This window comes from Eurosta solidaginis, chromosome 1 (assembly GCF_040869045.1).
Source record: "Eurosta solidaginis isolate ZX-2024a chromosome 1, ASM4086904v1, whole genome shotgun sequence".
Taxonomy (NCBI): Eukaryota; Metazoa; Arthropoda; class Insecta; order Diptera; family Tephritidae; genus Eurosta; species Eurosta solidaginis.
In genome coordinates this window covers 304,918,648-304,939,972 of record NC_090319.1, presented here as the reverse complement: position 1 = coordinate 304,939,972, position 21,325 = coordinate 304,918,648, and the positions used below count along the sequence as shown (strand labels likewise).

The window sequence follows — 21,325 nt, the reverse complement described above, 5'->3', positions numbered from 1 at the left end:
GTAAAACTTTCCAACGAAAAGCTCCTCGATGCGTACTGAAAGAAGTTATGTCTCTAAATTTAGGGTGAAGGGGTATTTGGTGAAAACCAGAAAAAAGATCTAAAGTAGAAAAGTATTTGGCTCTGCCAAGATTGTCGAGTATGTCATCAACGCGTGCTAGTGGAAATTTGTCGGCTATAAGCTTTTTATTGACTGCTCTGAAATCTACGCACATGCGATACGATTTTTTGCCCGTTGGATCTTTTTTCGGTACCAAAATTAAAGGACTGTTATAATTTGAAAAACTAGGTTCGATTAAATCATTCTGTAATAGGTTTTCGACTTGTTTATTTATTTCTTCGCGTTGTGTGTATGGCAAACGGTAATTTTTAATATAGACAGGAGTTTTGTCAGTTAATCTAAGTTTTTGTTCGTAGAAATTATTAAGCGTCATTAAATTGGTTTTTAATGCAAAAATATCAAAATATTTCAAACATAAATCAAGTAATTTATTTTTAGCATAAGAAGGCATTTGTTTTGCTAAAATTGATTTAAGCTCTTCTATGCGTTTTGAATCGATAGGTGTATCATTTATGCGATAGACATTGAAGTTTTTAATGTCTTCAGTTTGAATATTGAAATCTTTTACGTACTTGACCTCGTCGGTGGTGTTGATAATTTTTATTATTGGGTTTTTTGTATCAACGATACATTTTGCTGTGAAAACACCGTTACAAAGTCCCTGAGAATCAACAGAAACTGGACTTGTCGAATTTTTCAAACTAAAAACACGAAAAACTTCGCATCTTGGTGGAATTACAAGAGTATTTGTTGAAGTGCTATGCAAAATTGAAATATTTACCTTGTCTGTCCCTTGTCCGAATGTAATTATGTCATTAGCATAATTGATTATGCATTTGTTCGTTTTTAGAAAGTCTTTCCCTATTATACCGTCCGAAGGAATATTAAAGTTGTCATTGACAACGTGAAGAGTCAGAGGAAAAAATGTATTTGATGCGATTATACTTGTATTAACTGTTCCTAGTGTTGTTGCCGTGTCTGTTGTTATGCCTGTTATATTTATTACGTTACGATCGTCTACTTCTACCTCGTTTGCCAAACTGGAAATTTTTATTAGTGAAATGTCTGCCTGTGAATCTACTAGAAAATAACATATTTTATGAGAATCGCTACAAGCGACTTCGACGAAATCGGAAAAATGTAAATTTAAACAATATATTGACTGAGAAATATTTAGTCGAATTGCTCCTGCTCGAAAATTATTATTGTTGTGGTATCCAAAATTACTGTTACCTCTGGAATTTCCACGGAAATTATTATATCTTATCGGACGTGACCGAAACGCTAATACTTGTCGCTCTTTAACTTCCGGTTTTCGCTCTATAATCATTTTCGCTACAACGTCCTTTGAATCTTTGAAGGTTGTTGACGCAAGGATTGATTTCACCATATCTGACCTACTATTTAATCTACAAACGCTAATGGTTTGTTCAACCGCCATCTCATGGGCTTTTGCCTGTGTCATACCTTCAATGATTAGACATCGCTCTAAGGAGTCAGAAAGCTATTCTATCTGCTTTGAAAATTCTGAAAAATTGTTATTGGTTACTCTTAAGGCTGCAATTTTTCCCGCAACAACTTTCGAGTTGTCTGGCCTAATTTTACTACATAGCGCTTCTTTAATTTGGCTGACTGATTCTATATGCGTTGGTAGGGCTTCGCGAGCTTTGCCTTCGAGCTTGGATTTTAAAAATGCAATAAAAGTAGGAGTTAAAGTTTCGTTAGAGAATACTTCCATTAATTAAACTTTATTTAGAAATGAGCCAAGTGCTAACGGGTCTCCACTGTAGTTTTCTCGCATAATCGAGGCACACGTAGTAATAAACTATTTTTTCTCCTCGATTGTAGCCATGTTAGAATAGAAAAACTAGAATTTGGAATTGCAGGTTGATCCCCAAATCCCAAAAGGTCTGTACTCATGGATAATTTATTATGTTCACTTGTTAAGGTATCATTTGAAGATGCGACTGAAGATGAATCGGAATCTGAATTATTGGAATCTGAATCTTGCTCTGAATTTTTGAAATTTGAACGTGGATGTGAATTTTTAGAAACTACCTTCCCGTTTCTTAGGTCCATACGTATTGAAACGAACAAAAAAATATTAAAATTTTATTGGAGCAAGATATGTGGAATTTGTTTATGAAGATTGAATAGAAATTGAATTTAAAGGAAATTAAATTTGAACGAGAGAATTATTAGAAAATGGATTGTGCTTGAGTAGAAAAGTTATGCAGAATTGAAAGACAAGTGGGATTTGAGAGTTTAAAACTGAAATAATTTAAAAGATGTTGAATATTGTTTACGAATATATTTATTGAAATGTAAGAATTTTTAATTGTACAGAAAGTGAAAAAATTTTGAATCTGAAATGTATGGAAAAATTATAATTTTATTTCAATTTAAATGCAAAGATTATAGAATGGCAAATATTTTTGCACAGGCTTATCAAAATTTATTGTTTTTATTTTTATAGATACGGGCGCACCGTATCTTTTCAAAATTGTAATATAAATGTCCTCGGACACACCGGGATTTAATAAAAATGTATTGATGTTCAGCTGCTGGTACTGCTGGTGCTGCTGTTCTGCTGCTGCTGTAGTTAGATTGTTAGTTGATGTACGGTGGTTTGCCGTTATGATGGTGGCGTGGCTAGTGCCGTTTTTTGTTTTTTCCACTAAGAAATGTGTACAGTTTATTCAAAAGGTTTGGTTTTTCGAATTATATTATTTCTGCTTCCGTTTAGTTTTTGTTTTATTATTAATTCCGAAATTTCTCTTATTATTTCTGTTTTTATTAACTCTTTGTGTTATGCGTATATATATTTTCTTTAAATGTCTTTCAATTAAAAAAATTTTTTCTCTCACTAGCCACTGCCATAAGCCACAACTACCGCCATATTTGAGCTGATTTCTCTTTAATTGAAGCTTTTTATTGCATGTTTTTTTTTTTGAAAATTATTAGATTTTTGTATATTTTATATGTATTAGTACGTTCAATAATTCAGTTTTGTCTTTGTATTTTTTGATTTTTCCGAGTTTTGTATTTTTTTTGTAAAAATTTTTAAATTTAGTTTAATTTAATTTTGTGTAGGTTGTTTAAAATTTTTGTATTTTTTTTTGTAATTTTTTTCAGTATTTGGATTTTTTTTGTAAATTTTTGATTTTAAATTTTTTTGTAGGAATTTTTAAATGTTTTGTAATTTATTTTTTAAATGCATTTAAATTTTTGTAGTTTTTTTTTTTTTTTGGAAGTTTTTGATGTTTTTAAATAAATTTTTTTTTTGTAGATTTTCTGTTTTATATATTTTTTGTAATCGTATTAAATTTTGTTAAAAAAATTTTTGTAGATGGTTTTTTAACTTTTATATTTTTGTAATTTTTTTTGTAAATTATTAATTTTTCCAACATTTTTGAAATTTTGTGTTGGGCTTTTTTTCCTTTTAATTTGAGCACCCACGCCTGTTGGGAGGCTTGCCTCCTTTCGGCCACACACCGTTTTTCAGGGCTTCGCCCACGGTAGCCATTTAAAAGATCCATGTGGATCTGTGAAAAATTAGCGTTCTAACACGCTCGCACACTGCGCACTCACTTCTTCTTTCAGTACCTTTCTATCTTTTCTTTTGTAAATAAACCAAATTTCGTCTCGTTCTAGAGTATATTGTTTTATTATTACAACTTTTTAGTTCTTAGCACTTTTAACTTCTTACTTGTATCAGTACAACTTTGTCACTGTACTTTTTTTGTTCTTTTACAGCTTTTATTTTCACGAGTTTAAAGTGCGCGTATTAGTCTAGTGCCGGTTCATTTCTAACTAACTGCCGCTAACGCAACTCTGTGTCTAGGCACCTTTTTTCTTACGTTGCTTAGCAACGAAATTAATGATGGCTTCGAAATTAATGATGGCGTCGAGCAACGGCAGTTTCAACCAATCATAAACTCTCCGCGTTGCTCGACTCTAACATTTTTAGTGATGTCAAGTGCATCTGATGCATGGTTGCATCTTGCACTTTTCCAAAGAGGGAGTTGCCAGCTACAATTTAATTTAATGCAATTACTATGGCACTACACACGGTGCGGTGCAAATTGCACTGCAGAGGGAGGGTAGACTCTACCTGACAGGACAGGCCTTCATATTTTTCTGCCCTTTATGCTTTCCCGTTCTAACTTTGCACCTCACGTCTATTTATCCTTTTCAGCTTTTTCTTTACTTTTTTCTCATCAGTACCCCGCCCAAGACGACGAGCTAGCCTGGGCCCGCAAGCATACCTGCTTGCCGCCGCTCCTCACCACCCAAAACAGTCAGCCACGTAACACCCCTAACCCGCTGGGGGTCCTTGAGTCAATGATGATGATTAGCTTTGCAGTGAACTTAAATTCAGACATTGCAGCATACAAGCAACGCTGGAGCGTATTCTCTTCTCCTAGTAGTGTTTTATAAAAATATTGTGACGATAATTAGCGACACTAAGGGATACTATCATCTCTAATCCGATGCTAAGCAGTGAATTGAATGCACATTAATAGATCAATCATTATGTCTACACATATGTACGTACTCGCAGCGGAGAAGAGACGCACAAACACATGCAGACAGTGCACGGACTTTTAAAAAGAGAATGTTGGTAGACGAAAAATTAAAATAGTGGTAGAAGTTGGTAGATCTTTTTTTCATGAAAACAATAGCTACATTTTATATTTGTACAAAACAATTCATATTTTATTGTAAAACAAATAAAGCACATTTTACGGAAATAAAACTTAAAAAAATGTAAAAAAAGAAAAAATTCATGTAAATTTTTATATATGTACATAGCTAATGCCTATATCATACTTGCTTTTTTCCTGTATTTTGAGCTTGAAATACTGAGGAAACTTTACCGATACGTCTCATTACAACAACAATTTTCCAATGTACCAGTATTTTTCTGCCACAAAATAACCGACTTTGGCATGTTATCGTTTACTTAAAACTTTTTTTATTTTCGTTCAAAATTATTCATAAAAAACTGATGAAAATATAGCAGTAAAATATTTGCGAGCTCATTTACTACATTTCTTTCATAAACAAATTTATTTCTTGTTTGAATTTGTGCACAAATTTTTCAAAACAAGAACCGAATTTCAAAAAAAAAAAATATTGTTAGAAAAAACAAAAGAAAAATCTAGTTCCATATGGGTGTTATTAAATACAAGGAACAAAATCACCTTCTACAAAGAAACATTTTTTTATAAAATCTTATTAATTTAATTGGATGCTGAAATAAAGTCCGTCCGATACAATACTCTTTTATTAATATTTGATTGGAAATGCTTGAAACTTTTAATCCATTACGCTTGGGGATTTTATGTCGTTCATTATAGAGAACTACCTTTCTGCGGCTGCACCACTGTGAGGTAATATTGCTAAGGAGAACATTTATTCACTCAAATTTTCTTTTAGAAGACTCTTTTCAGTTCCCAATTTTATCCATCCTTTAAGAATATCGTCGGAAAATATCTTTTCTATTATTTCCTTATCATATAATATTAATGATCGCCATTCGTTGTTAAGAATTTCCATGGAAGTCTTGTAAAATGGAAACGCTTTAAGTAAGGGAACAATCATTGTCATTTGACTAGAATTAATATTTTTTTCATCAACATTTTCCAGGTGTGACTTTTCGTCGTCGAAATTGAATCGTTTCTTAATTTCCCTAAAAAGGCAAATGTTGGTAAATTTTTGGGCTTTGGTGGTGGTAGAAGTGGTAGAAAATGAAAATGGGCTAAAAAATTGGTAGATCTACCAAAAAAGTGGTAAAGTCCGTGCACTGCATGAAGATATCTTATCTGAGATGCTCCCAAAAGTATGCAATTATAATTGTGGAAGTGTCGCTCACAAATACACGCGCACATAGTACAGGTCTACAAGTAGGATATGTAGCAGCACGCACATACACAGTCACGCTCACCTGATAAAATGCTTGTTCTTGTTCGTTTTTTTTGTGGATGCTAATTGGCACTGTTGTACTTCTTAGGTCCAAGAAAAGTGTAGTAGCTGCTAACGAAAACTGCCTAAATTTTTTATCGTAAAATTACAAAGAAATATCCTTATTTACTTTCAAAGGAGCACTTAATTGCATCTCTCTTTAAAATCCATATGTTTTGGACAATTTTAATTAACAAATTGTGATACTTTATTACCGGGGACGATTGCTAAAACACGACCAAAACCGTCGGGGGAGGTATTAATAGACGCGTTTTTGCCTCGCTTCCAATAATTCGAATACTTTTTCGCCTTTGGACTATTGACAACAGGACAAAACGCGTCCTTTCATTTCTCTTTCCACATTTTTGGACGGGTTATTGCAGTCGACCTCGGTTTCAAACTGTTTTTCGCGGAGAACTTTTGAACGGGTAGAAAAACTTAGCACCCGTGTTTGTATTCTTAATACAGGAATAACTACGTGTCCTCAGATACCCCAATTCAAGACTTTTGTATAATTTTTAGGTGCACTACATTTTCATACTAAATTCGTTCAAAAAAATTTACCATCACAGCAACCCATATCTGATATTCCGGTCCTTTTTTGTTTCCCTGCGTCGCTTTCCACGACAGCAACCCCGGTAATTTTGACACTTCGTTCAGTGTCAAACGCACGTTCCACTGAGTCCCACAAAAGTTTGACACTGACCGAAGTGTCAAACGGCAGTGTGTTGGAAAGAAAAAGGAATTGTTTCCTTCTCATACATATCATACTTGTAAACCTGTACTATGCACGCGCATATGAGAAGCTATACACGTGCATCTGTAGTTATAATTATATGGCAATAACTAAGTAAATTTTGGAAGCGCCTAGAAGATGCAACGAGGAAATCAAAGAGTATAAAAGGCAGCAACAGTAGAGGCGTTACAATCAGTTTGATTTAAGCATCCCATCTGTCGAGCAGTAGCAGTGTTATTTTTGAAAGTACTTTAATAAAGGCCATTTTGCATTATTGAATAGTGGTGTTATTTATTCAACAGTTTAGTGATTCGCACGTTAGCAGAAGGGTACAAATAAGGGGAATTGCAGTAAATTCGCAACAATATGGTCGATAATAGATTTTCCAGGTCTGAAGCCGCACTAGTAAAGTCCCAATCAGTTTATCGTTTCTTTTTGTAGGAGCGCTCTTGTAACGTTTTATAATAAATAGGGGCAATTGAATAGTAAATACTTTTTGTGAGTGAATACTTAATTTATTAACTTAAAACAATAAATACAGACATACATACATCAGAGTGCATTCATGTAGATATCCAATTCTGCTCGCGTTCTCTTTTTGGTTGTATGTGTGTCACTCCATTAAAAATAAATACAAGAAAAGATAATCTTCCAAGAGATTTTAGGCCAATTCTCTTCTGATTTGCGTCGCGCTCCCTTGTAATTTTTTCTAAAAATGTCCCGCCAATTTGCACCTGCATGGTTTACGTCGACTCCGAACGGCACCTGCAAAGCAGATGACTTTTCATTGAGAAGCTTTTCATGTCAAAAATACACTCTGAGTGTTTGCCAAATTACTGCAATGGGGCGACCCCGCTTAGAAAAACTTTTTATGTTACTTTGACCAGGACTTCAACACAGGATCTTTGGTGTGATTGGCGGTGCACGCTACCACCAATGTCACCTAAGTTCATCATAAGCTAACGCTTGGAAATTCAAGTCATTTGTTTTCGAGCTGTTCATTAGATATATGTACATTAACCCATTACTGACCAACGTTACATATATGTAACAGTAACATAAGTATGGATAATCGTACACCAATATCATTTTGAATGACTGTAATTGGGTTTGTTCGTGTAGCAATACGAAATTGTATGTTTAAGCTTTACGATGAAGCGTGGTGTGATCAGTTTACTGAGAACCACCGAAGTGAGTAGAAGTTTTTAGGCTTGTGTAATATCCATGTGTGACTTTCTTTGCAGTTATGAGAAAGCGCAAAATGTAAGTAATTATTTACAAATGTTTTTTTTTTCAAATCCTAAGAACAATTTTTGTACATAATTATTCAGTGCAGTGATACAGAAATATTAAAAAATCAAAACAAAAAAAAAAAATTTATTTTCTTTGAGATAAGACCTTGAAAAGTCAACGTTACATATATGTAACGTTGGTCACTACTATAGCAAGTGTACTTATTTCTTTATTTGCTTCGTTTGTCTTTATTTAAGTGACGTTTTACGCACAGAAGGGATCCTTGAGCTGCTAGAGGACCAAGGCGATGAAGAACGTGACATCGAGAAGGTATTTTTAGAACCACCGGATGAAGAAAATATTTCAGAGGAGGAATCCTCAAATGAAGATGAAGGAGGAACATTGAGAAATTTATCTAGGAGGCAGAAAATGACTAATTGTGAAGTGGTATATGCAGGAGCGATTGACGATGACGAGGAAGATGACCCTATAAATGAAGAGGAGCTGGCGAAATACATCAGGGATGTGCTGGATCATTCATTGTCAAATGTGGAAACAGATCTTCTTGAAACACCTCCTTTGTTTGTCCTTTTTTTAAGTGACGTTTTACGCACAGAAGGGATCCTTGAGCTGCTAGAGGACCAAGGCGTTGAAGAACGTGACATCGAGAAGGTATTTTTAGAACCACCGGATGAAGAAAATATTTCAGAGGAGGAATCCTCAAATGAAGATGAAGGAGGAACATTGAGCAATTTATCTAGGAGGCAGAAAATGACTAATTGTGAAGTGGTATATGCAGGAGCGATTGACATGACGAGGAAGATGACCCTATAAATGAAGAGGAGCTGGCGAAATACATCAGGGATGTGCTGGATCATTCATTGTCAAATGTGGAAACAGATCTTCTTGAAACACCTCCTCGTTTGCAGAAAGGATTGCCTACAAAAAAAACATCAACGCCTCAATCTTCTCAACACACTTCATCAAATACTATTCCAGGGGCAACACACACTCATAAAGCTACACTTTCTTCTGTAGAAATGGCGGAAAGTTCACAAAAAGTGACATCTCCTTTTGATCCAGTGCCAAACTCACCTGAATCAACTCCACCAAAACTACCTGAGTCATATGTGCAGCTAACTCCGCCGAAGCTATCTCTTCGTTCGCCACCGATAGTCGCAGAACCTCCAACAAAACGGAAAAATAGAATTCACCAAGTTCCAGTCGCTTCAAAGAAGCAAACAATGTCACGGGCGATTATGAACAATGAGTTTAACTAGGTTGCACAAGAAGAACATGCCAGGCCACTGAACACATTCCCGGTTTTGGTATATCCAGCGGCATATGATATAGCACCTTACACATTTTTTGAAAAATTCTTCGATGCTGAAATAATAAATATGTTGTGTGATCAAACTAATAAATATGCTGTGTTCAAAGATCCAAACAAAGCCAGCCCAGCAATTACATCCCAAGAAATGCGGGTATTCCTGAGGATTCTCATTGGAACTGGATATCGTCCTGCCCCTGCCAAAAGGGATTACTGGCCTGAGGAAGATGACATGGGTAGTGTTATGGTTCAAAATGCCATGAGACGCAATCGTTTCGAAACTATATACAGCAACCTTTATTTTGCGGACATATCTCAGTATGATGAGAAAGACAAAATATGGAAGCTTCGTCCACTCACCGCCAAGCTGAAAACACAATTCCGAGAGAACTGTGTACCAGAGCAACATCTTTCCTATGACGAAAGCATGGTGGAGTATTTCGGCCGCCATAGTTGCAAGCAGTTCATAAGAGGTAAGCCTGTGATATTCGGTTATAAAGTGTGGTCGCTAAACACACCTCAAGGCTACTTGATAAATTTCGAGATGTACCAAGGTTCAAATCCAAGGCTCAACCCAAAATATACCGAAAAGTATCCGAAACCAACGACACCGCTCTTTTAAATGCGGGACGTGTTTGATGAAGAGGTCAAACAATATCCTTTCTCGATCCATTTCGACAATTTGTTCAGAAATGTAAACGTTCTCTTAGGATTGAAACAAAGAGGCTACGAAGGTACAGGAACTATTCGTGAGAACTATATTCCGAAATCTTGTATTCTTCCATCCAAAAAGGAACTTATCAAGATGAAAGTTGAACGTGGGTGGACAGACGGTGTGAAATTGGAGAAGGCAAATACTTACTTCATTTATCCTATATCGACGGTCCCAAGATACTCCCGTGAAGTTCATAAAAAAATAGATGTTCCACGGCCTTTGGCAATTAGTCGTTACAATAGCTTCATGGGTGGGACTGATCGAATGGACCAAAACGTATCTACTTATCGCATATCAACCAGGGTAAGAAAGTGGTGGTCATCAATTTTTACTTGGCTTGTTGGCGTCTCTATGCAGAATGCTTGGATTCTTTGTCGAAAAGTTGGTGGAAATATGTCTCAACTTCAATTTCGCCAATTCACTGCCAGATATTATTGCAGAACTCAAGGTGTTGCAAAACCACCTGGCGGTAACCGTCGACCCAAAATTGACACCGAATATACAAATTCACGATATGACTGCCAGGCGCATTTCATAGCAAAAATTCCACTAGGAAAGAGACGAAAATGCCAAGGCTCTAATTGCAAATCTAGCGTTACAACTGAATGTGTAAGATGTAATGTTAGATTGTGCGTTGATTGCTTTCAAAAGTATCACTTTATACCCATAAACTAAACATTATAGATAATTTTTTGTTTACTTGTAAGCCAAGTACTTGTTATTTAACCGTTTATCTTTTTATGTAACTTTACTCAAATAAAAATCAACAGTCATATGTTTTATACATAAAATGAATTATTTTGTGCTCCTTAAAATGTTATAAGAATAAAAGTGCTATTTATTTTCAAAATAAATAAAAGTATATATAATTCATGTTAATTTTTGCAATGCGTATGGAAGTGACCAATGTTACATATGTGTAACAGCCCACTCTGTCCCAACCCCACCCACAAAAAAAAAAAAAATTGTCTATCAGTTTAAGTGGCTAAATGTAAGCAATACACAAAATTTCAACAAAATCCATCTATGTTAAGGTTTCTGTCAGTAATGGGTTAAGGCTGTGAGCTGCATGCGGATTTTTCAACTATCCGGATAAACCGGATATTCGAATAACCGGATAGCTAAGCAAAAAATCCGGCTATTTGGATTCCTCAATGGCTGTTTGGATATCCGGATACGTAAACGGAAAATTCGGATATCCGTATGTCCGGATACTGGAATATAAAAGTTTAATATCTGCATATCAGAATTGAATGAAGCAAACATCAAAAAATTATTCACAAAATATGTATGTATGTAGATTAATAAATTAACGCCAAAAATTAAAAAGCTACAATTTTACAAACATCAACAATTTTTTGTTTGTTATTAATGTTAAATAAACATATCTCAATTATCAATTTGTTGCTTTCCCTGGATATCAAAAAATACGGTTATTAACCGGATCTTCATAAATCCGGATATCCGGTTATTTTCACAAACGAATATTAACAGATATCCGTATGGATATCCGGATAGTCCCAGCCCTAATGTACATACATAGCTGCAGGAAAACTGAAGATATTTGCCAAATAGAACTTTGAAGCATATTGCAGAGAAAAAATAAAGAAGAGTTAAACCATATGTACCTATCATAAAACAGATTTTATGACTGAGCATTTTAAAAAACGAGGAAATATATTTATCAGAGTGAGAAAGGGTTTAAGCATATGTTCGTGGTAGGCATGCCTGTCGAGGGGTGGACATAATCGATTCCGAGGCAGTCGGCCAACTACCGCATTATACGCAAATAACTGTCCACATCCGCAACACTCCCCAACACACAGAAAGAGATGGTAGGAAGAAATTGAAATGACTTTGCAACTATCGCGGTAGATTTGAATTCAAGTATTGTTTAATGTAAAATCGGACTTACTTTCTGCATACTTTTAACTTATGTATGTTTTCTAAATTCAGGATGTTTTCGTTTTAAATGTGTAAACTATATGTGGAACCCCAGTATTCGGATCTAGTACCGCAGACCCTTGCGTTACGGAGGTGTGTATTAGATCTTGAGAATGCGTAGTGCTTGTTGCCGCAATCAGAGTATTATTTTCAGTTGTTTTGGAAGGTAAAGTTACAGAGCATTCCTGAGCTTCTCGTTCACATATAGCACGTAACTCAAATTCGGCTACCAACTGCGATATACGACCCTTCAATTCAGCTCCCAATTTTGGTGGCAATTCTTTGACACTTGCACAAACACTATCGAAAAATAGATCAAAGGTATCCTTATTTTGCTGCTGGACGACCGGTATAGATTGTTTTTTTCGTACTAGATAATATTCATTTAGAGCATCTCGATCACGATCGATACGTTTAAGTAGCTTAAAACGATCTAATTTGAAACTGCGACCTTGCGAAAGTCCTGTTCCTGACGATGAATCGTTTATAGGTGTTTGTTTATTCGTTGTCGCCTTCAATTTATTTGCAGAGTTTCTCTTAACGCGTTTTTCACAGACCCGCTAAAATTATTCAAAAATTTTTATTTAAAATTTGTGTTCTGGTGCATGTAGGTACTTACGTCATTATCGCAATTATAATCTGGATCTAAATCAATAGCTTGACCAAATTCTTCATCGTTTACAAAGATTTCTCGCCTATTAAAATCATATTTAAATGGATTATGTACTCATAAAAGTACACTTTTTTTCTCTGGAACTGTCTATTGATACATGACCATATATATGGCCTGCGCCTGTATGGTAAAATTATTAATTGCCTTGCTGCCGATGGCGATAGGAAAACTTCTCTTTTTGGGGAGTTGATGTTGATGGCCCTTGCCGGATATTGAACCAGCACGTTCCGGTAACAAGCACCATTAAGGTACTAAGCCGATCATCTCGACCCCAATGAAACTTCCTAGGCCATTCTTCATCGAACTGGGGATGCCAGTGCCTCACCTGACAAATATGTATATGATACATTCATATTTGTAACAGAATTCCCCACGCGTAGATGAGGCCGACAATTGGGTTGAGGAAGCTGTGAAGCTTTGAATTGCGCTTACCAGTCCCTTGAACCCCATTGTTTCGCATAACATGAAATAGCTAATGAAGCCTTTCGGCGTTCATTCATTGAACAATTTTCATATTTGCAAAAAGCAGTACAGAGGGAGGAACAGGACATGTTCGCTAACTTTAGACAATGGAAAAAATCTGCTTTCTAAGTAAGTCCTCAAGTTCGAAAACCGGAATTGACTCCCACCGTATATACGTTCACGTACGAATAGACAAAACTTCTTTTCTTACTTTCCACATTCCAGAAACTCTGGTGCATTTGTTTGCGATGTGTCAGCCTCTGTGTCAAATGATTCCCCTTGTAGTCTCTGATGTTTATGAGAGTTCTGGTGGCGTTCTAAGTGACTCTTTTTGCAAACTAAGTGCTTATTACAGACTGTACATATGCCAAGTGATTCATCTATTTTATCAGCTTTCAGCCAAGGAAAATCTATTGCCCAGCGTGCACAAAACTTTTGTCGCGGATGCCGCAATTCGGAAAGGCTTTTCCGTAGGCGCGGCTTGATTAATGGTAGTTGAGAGAAGCTAAAATTTTTAGAAAACTGATTTTGATTAGTTCCATATACATATAGCACAATGAATCCCACCTTTCTTCAGTATCGTCCTCAGTGGACATGTTTTTTTCAATGTCACTCATTGACAAATTTCACACTTGGCTTGCAGTTTATAATTAATCTTCTTAACTATTGGTTTTACAAGTATACAACCAAAGTTAGGGCTTGCACTAAAGGCCGGGGCACAATGAAATTTATCATATAGCTGCGTTTAAAGGCCCCGTCACATAAGCAGATTTTCATATAGCTGCGTTTAATTCAGTCTTACATGCCGACCTAATATAAAAGCACGCAAGTCATTTTCTGTCAAAAATGTCTCATGCACATACAACTTGTATGCGAGCGACCCAAATTGAATTTGCTGCGTGAAAACCTAACTCGATTTCTAATTTTTGTTCTGCGTGACATTTAGATTTGACGTTTGCACAAATGCTTTACATTAGCTGTGTTTTTTTTACTTCCATATACGTTTACGCTTAAACTTTATATGGACTGCTAAGGGACAAACTTCAAATACACCTCTGAATATGCTGCGCATAAAATTTGTCCTACTAAAGTTGAATACACATTATACTCAGATGTAACTGAAAAATGTGTTTTTGTTTCATCCTCTACACTAATTCTATGTATTCTATAAGTGTCCACAGGCATGCTTAACCAACGAAACGATATCATTTCGTTACGATAATCAACGTTAATAAACGAAACGAAGTCATTTCGTTTCGTTTATTAACGTTAAGATCGTCAAATTAACGAAATGATTTCGTTTCGTTTTCTGCCATATCAAAACGAAATCAAATCGTTTATGTTGATTATTAATTTCAAACTATGCTGGCAAAGCTGATTGATGGCGGAGTCATTAAAGGTGAAAGCATTAGCCAAGCTGATTGCAACTTTTCTCATGAATTTTGACAGTACAAACATTTCTCAGAGTATTTTTGACATTACCACCAACGAATTACACAAACAAATTACATAGAGTTTGTGTGTGTATGTGCGCTCGTTGTTGCCACCTTACGGCTTTACCATGGCTATAGCATTGCCAGCACAATTCAAACATAAAGTATCACGTTAAACGTCACGTTAAAAACGTTAACGAAAGCTTTTCGTTTCGGTTAAAAACGAGATACAATTTATCTTGATAATTTCTTTATCGATAATATTTCGAAGTGTTTCAACGGAAACGGTGGAAATTTTTTGATAAACGTTTAGCTTAACGTTAAGGTGCATCCCTGAGTGTCCACAATTCATCGCAACTGATTCAGCTACATGTTATACCCTATGGCCATCAGAGGGTTGTGTCTCAGCTTTTCTGTACACCCTGTGCTGTTATGTTAGTTATTTAACCACTGCCGCTAGATGGGTCTCCTAAGTATTTACTAAGCGAGAATAGGCGTTTTTTTTCACGCGCCAACGAAACGTATACGCGTGTAAAAAAAAACACGGCTATTAACGCAACGCATGCTTATTTGGGTTAGGGCAAAATACGCCAGTTGTTTGCGTGCTCTAAAAAAACGCAGTGCGGTTTTATTAGGTTGGCATGTTATGCATTATGAGCAGATTGCGTAAATTTTTTATGGAGAACGGTAGATTGAGCGAAATTAGCTTCAACTGAAATTAAAAAGTAGCCAACTTGCAACTTTTGGTGCAAGCAAAGCATAAGGAGTAGAATTTGACATTTGCTTTGGCTAAGGGTGCTTGCATACTTTGCAAGTGAAATTATTTTTCCCCACCCTTTGGTAACTTTTCTTTTTGCAATAAAAAACTCAAATATTACAAACGAATACGAATACGTTAAGGTCAAATTAAACTTCCTTAAAGCGGAGTCATTTGCCGTCTTTCAGTGAGTTTTACAGCTTCGGCTCACGCTCAATTCTCACGGGAATGCTCTGGATCATTGAGAGACTTGAGAAGCAGATGTCGTGAAATTTTCGCACACGTGAAATTTATAGGCAGATGTCGCCGCTGTTTTTCATTTAACCATACGGCGAAAGGCTAAGCAGCGACATCTATTTTTGAAAAAGTAGGTATATTAAAGGCCGCGTTGCCAACCTGAAAAGAAGTAATTAACAAATTATCTGGCTCACAAATTGAACCAGACTTCTATCTGGATTTATCTGGCTCAAATCGTTGTTGTTGCATTTACATGCAAAATTATTTATCTTGCTCAGGATTTTGCCACCGGATGATAGCTATTGGTGCGTATAGGGTTACGTTAGGGATACGACTACAGCGATACGACAAACGGCACCAATTACTCCGCTTTAACGTAACCCTAAACGATACATTGTGATCGATTAATGGTGCTTTAACCTAAAATTCGTGAAAATTTCATAAATATGAAGAAAACGCAAAAAGTTACAAACATATTCCACAAAAAATAAGTCTCTTACTCATAACGTATCCAAAACAATGAATAAAATCTACAAAAAGTTATTAAATTCACCAACTCGAAAATTTTTAGGTTATGGATATAGCGAAAAACCAAAAACGAATTGGTTGGCTACGATACGGTTCCGACCTTAGCGTTACGATTGCCGTCTTTCAGTGAGTTTTACAGCTCCGGCTCACGCTCAATTCTCACGGGAATGCTCTGGATCATTGAGGGACTTGAGAAGCATATGTCGTGAAATTTTCGCACACGTGTAATGTGATAGGCAGATGTCGCCGCTGTTTTTCATTTAACTCATACGGCGAAGGCTAAGCAGCGACATGAATTTTTGAAAAAGTAGGTATATTAAAGGCCGCGTTGCCAACCTACAAAGAAGTAATTAACAAATTATCTGGATCACAAATTGAACCAGACTTCTATCTGGATTTATCTGGCTCAAATCGTTGTTGTTGCATTTACATGCAAAATTATCTATCTGGCTCCGGATTTTGCCACCGGATGATAGCTGATATGGCACCAATAATCGATTACATTGATTCCCATAAGGTTGGTCGGAACAGCTGTTATAAGGTTACCGATACGGTTACCGATAACGCACCAATGTCTGCAGCTTTAAGGGCGAATTAATGGTGACTTATAACCATAAAGCCATAACCAAATAAATCAGCTGATCGAACCTACCTTATGAAAAGGAATGTAATCGATTAATGGTGCCATACCATAACGCTATCGCCATAGCCAATCAATTGGTTTTTGGTCCCTAGCCATATCCATAACCTAAAAATATTTGATTTGTTGAATTTTATAACTTTTTGAAGATTTTCTTCATTGTTTTGGATACGTTATGACTAAGAGACTTATTTTTTGTCGAATATGTTTGTAGTTTTTTGCGTTTTCTTCATTTTTATAAAATTTTCACGATTTTTAGGTTAAGGCAACATTAATCGATCACATTGAGATGGTTATGGATATGGGTATGGTTACGACTATGGCGTTAGGGTTAAGAAAGTTTAATTTGGCTTTTAAGATGGAGACATTGGTGCTTTATCGGTAACCGTATCGGTAACCTTTTAACAGCTGATCCGACCAACCTTATGAGAATCAATGCAATCGATTATTGGTGCCGCTAAGGTCGTAACCGTATCGTAGCCAACCAATTGGGTTTTGGTTTACCGTCGTAACGATAAACAGCTGATTACGTTAGGGATACGGATACAGCGATACGACATACGGCACCAATGACTCCGGCTTTAACCCTAACGCCATAGTCGTAACCATACCCATATCCATAACCATCTCCAATGTGATCGATTAATGGTGCCTTAACCTAGAAAACGTGAAAATTTCATAAAAATGAATAAAACAAAAAAAAAATTATAAACACATTACACAAAAAATAAGTCTCTTATACTATGTTCAAACAGAAAAATAAATTGAGGAAATTTCGATTTGAATTGAGTGCTGTTCATACAACTCGATTTAGCTTACACAATAGTAATTTGATAGCTGGTTGGCTCATCTCTACAGCAAGAACATACCTTTGTTCAGACTGTCAAAATGAACACTCACATTATTAGGCAAATGAAATGGAATGAAAACATAAAACTTTGAAATTTTTGTGTGTTGTAAGAAAATGTGTTCAATGTTTTTGTTTCATTTTGATTTTGCCATCTTCTTTTGACAATCCAACTCCAGTGAAATGAAAGACATAAAATCAGCTGATTAGATGAGCCAACCATATAGTTCAGCCATGCGTAATTGACGTTTAAGTATACTCAATAAACACACTTTACAATGTTGCATTTGCGGTTTGAAACAATTTATTACGCAATTTTTTTTAAATTGGCAATTTATTATTACAATTTATTATATAACAAAGTGCGTAACAAATTGCCAAAACAGTATAAATTGCCAATTTGGTGTGTGTTTGAACCTAGTATTAGTGATAACGTATCCAAAACAATGAATAAAATCTACAAAAAGTTATTAAATTCACCAACTCAAATATTATTAGGTTATGGATATGGCGAGAAACCAAAAACGAATTGGTTGGCTATGGTATGGTTATGGTATGGCACCATTAATCGATTACATTGATAGGTTCGATCATCTGTTTTATTTGGTTATGGTTTTATGATTATAAGTCACCATTAATTAGCCCTTTACCCAGGTAATTATGGATAAGCCAGGTACATTGTGGATAAGGATTACACTATGCCCAGGTACATAAGAGCACTCTTTTAATTATATTTCGGTAATAGTCTAGTTAAGGGGTCGACTGCTAATACGCTACTAAAAATATCGACAGAGATGTCAAACGACGTGTCTTGACATCAGTTTTAGGTTTTGGAGGGACCCGTGGTCATTTTTCGGTTTTTTGTTAATATATTTTAAGCGATTCAAAACTTTCCGGCTTCGTATTATTAATACAGAGGTCAAGACGCGTCGTTTGACAATTCAGATATATTTTAGGGGGAACTAGCAGTTGTTTTTGTAGCAGTATTTCGCCCCATCCAACAGGTGCGACCCTCACAAATTGTCTTCAATATCCTCTAACGGGAGGCTGAGGAAACTTGCAGTTCCAACAGGGTGGACCAGAGTGATAAGAGGTGTTAGAAGCGTTGTAATTAAAGAGATGGTTGGTCCCATGTGGGGACACCTTGCAAGCAGGACGAGCGTCTCCCTAGGGATAATGATTTCCACTTCTGCGAGCTCAGGCTATTTATCTCTGAGAATGGGGTTCGCCAGGCAATACCTGTCATAGAGGTCGTATGCCTTTTTGTTCCGGAAAATATTAGAGCAATTTAGTTTATTAGAGATACTTTGCAATTAGGCATTATGAGAACTTGTTTTCATGGATGTGTGTAGAGAAAAACTATTTTAAAATACAATTATGATGTCAAACACTGTCATTCACACGAGTGGGGATCGAAATTTTGGGGAAATTATCAAGACGCGTGTTTTGATTTGGGTATAAATAACACACGAGCCAAAGTTTAAAATATATCAGTGATATCGGAATTGAGGAAATGCCAAGGCAGTCGGTTCTATGTACTGGAGCGACTCGGGATTTTTCCCGACCAAGGACTGTCATTTCAGTGTGACCCAATCTAATTTGTTTCGTCCCTCCCACAAATTGTCATCCTCCCAGCAGCTCCTTGCAGCAGGACTGCTCCATATTCTCTTACTCCGGGAAGCCATCGAATCCAATCCGGGTCCGTCTCCTGACCCCGGTCCTGAGAAATGGTTTTGCTGCATCTGCCGGAAAAGAATCTTTTTAGGACGGTCATACTCTGTTCAGTGTGTCTCGTGCAAGGGATGGTTGCATCGGACAGGTTGTTCTGGGCTTGATCCCAAAACCCGACGTCCACGTAACTTTTATAAATCTTTTGTGGCTCCTTGCTGTTCACGCCCAAGGGCGTCCCGCAGTCTACGTCTAAGCGCCCCCCACTACCTTCCAGCAGCCCCGCTGCTCACCAAGCCACAACAAGTACCCGCTGCTGCTCGCGCCCCACGGCGCCAACAACTCAAACAGCTGCTACCACTCATAACTACAATCTTCGTAGTAGAGTCGGAAGCAATGCTGAGCAACAGCCCCTGCCCCCATCTTCTCCCCCCTCTTTTCCGGCAGCAATCATGTAGGTCAGGGAAACAGACTCTTAGTCCCTACCTCCGTTTGCACCGTTGCCAGCACAGAATATATATGTTTGCGACATCCGCCCAATGCAGCTCCTGCCTTGGGTGGTGCCACTTCCCTAGATGTTCTGTTCTCCGCGACGGCAACCCCCCGACGGGTTTCATCGCGCCATGTTGCCAGGTCGCAAACCCAAATCATCCGGGTACCCCAATGCTTGCCCAAGGACGCCCAGTCCTAGGGCCACAACAGCAATTGCGTCCTGGCCTTCCCCAACCCAGGCGTAGTCACCCGTCACTTACCCCCAGAGTGGCGACGTCTCCCCTTATGCACTTCAGAATTCTGCAGTTAAACTGTAATGGACTAACTGGGAAGATTACGGAGATAGTCGATTTCATGAAGCGGCACAACATCCGCATTGCTGCGATTCAAGAGACTAAACTCACAGCAAGATCTGCATTGCAGACCTGCTCTGGGTATAACGTCCACAGGAAAGACCGCGAGAGCGGAAATGGAGGCGGTCTCGCGTTTATCATACACCACTCTGTGCAAAATTATATATTTGATCCTGGCATCGATCGCAGGGACAATGTCTTAGAACGTCAAGGCCTATCTGTCCGGTCAGGCGATGCAAACCTAGAAATCATCAACATCTACATCCCTCCTGCCACCTGTTGCCCCAGTGGATACCGCCCTAATATCAGGGCCTTACTCACTGGCAACAATCGCATTATCTTAGGCGATTTCAATGCCCATCATGATCTATGGCACTCAAACTTGCGGGCGGACAGTAGGAGTGAGATGTTGGCGGATCAAATAGAAGAAACGACGTTCTGCACAATAAACGGAGACGCCCCCACACGTATGGTAGGAAGCTGTCACAGCTCGCCAGATATCTCAATCGTGAGCGCAGAACTCGTAAACTGCGTCAACAAATATAATGCATCCTACGGTCGACAAAGATAGACTGAGAGCCAATAGACGCGCACATAAACACAAATTCAGCGCGTCACCAATCACCATCACCGCTAAAGAGGTTGAGGACGCCAGGACGCCATTGGTCGTGCTAAACCATCCAAAGCAGTGGGCCCAGACGGCATAGCCATGCCGATGTTTAAAAACCTAGGGAAAGAGGGGTTCAAATATTTAGCGCATGTCTTCAATCTGTCTCTTTCCACCTTTGTCATACCTGAGAAATGGAAAATGGCCAAGGTGGTCCCGCTACTAAAGCCTGGGAAACCAGCTAACATAGGTGAGTCGTATCGTCCGATATATCTCCTATCGCCAGTGGCAAAGACGCTTGAAGCCATTTTGCTCCCTTATTTCCAAGCAAATTTGCAGCTAGCCCCTCATCAGCATGGCTTCAGAAAACTCCATAGCACTACCACCGCGCTAAATGCCATTAGCACCCAGTTAAATTGCGGTTTAAATCAATACCCCCACCATAGAACAGTACTCGTAGCGCTAGACCTATCAAAAGCTTTTGATACGGTCAACCATGGCTCGTAACTGCAGGACCTGGAAGGGTCTACCCTTCCCCCATGTCTTAAAAGGTGGACCGCAAATTATCTGGGTGGTCGGCAGGCATCGGTGCAATTCAAAAAACGAAACATCAAAACAAAGGAGAATTAGACAAGGGGTGCCA

General features: G+C 37.5%; 2 protein-coding genes across 3 annotated transcripts; one reads left to right on the top strand and one right to left on the bottom strand.

Moving 5' to 3' along the window:
• Positions 1-1,309: 1,309 nt before the first annotated feature.
• LOC137237564 (protein suppressor of variegation 3-7-like) lies at positions 1,310-13,829 on the bottom strand. 2 transcript variants are annotated; one of them, XM_067761336.1, is made up of 5 exons: positions 13,688-13,829; positions 13,332-13,625; positions 12,605-12,680; positions 11,957-12,545; positions 1,310-7,528 (listed from the first exon to the last, which is right to left on the bottom strand). In XM_067761336.1, the coding sequence occupies exons 1-4, from the start codon at positions 13,735-13,737 to the stop codon at positions 11,994-11,996; spliced, it is 972 nt and encodes a 323-aa protein (XP_067617437.1). In that variant the 5' UTR covers positions 13,738-13,829; the 3' UTR covers positions 1,310-7,528; positions 11,957-11,993. The 2 variants fall into 2 exon arrangements, with proteins under 2 accessions (XP_067617437.1, XP_067617436.1); XM_067761335.1 differs by lacking the exon at positions 1,310-7,528 and having other exon boundaries at positions 11,692-12,545.
• On the top strand, positions 7,962-8,830 carry LOC137237566 (uncharacterized). The gene is made up of 2 exons (XM_067761337.1): positions 7,962-8,026; positions 8,254-8,830. The coding sequence occupies exons 1-2, from the start codon at positions 8,010-8,012 to the stop codon at positions 8,828-8,830; spliced, it is 594 nt and encodes a 197-aa protein (XP_067617438.1). The 5' UTR covers positions 7,962-8,009.
• Positions 13,830-21,325: the final 7,496 nt, after the last annotated feature.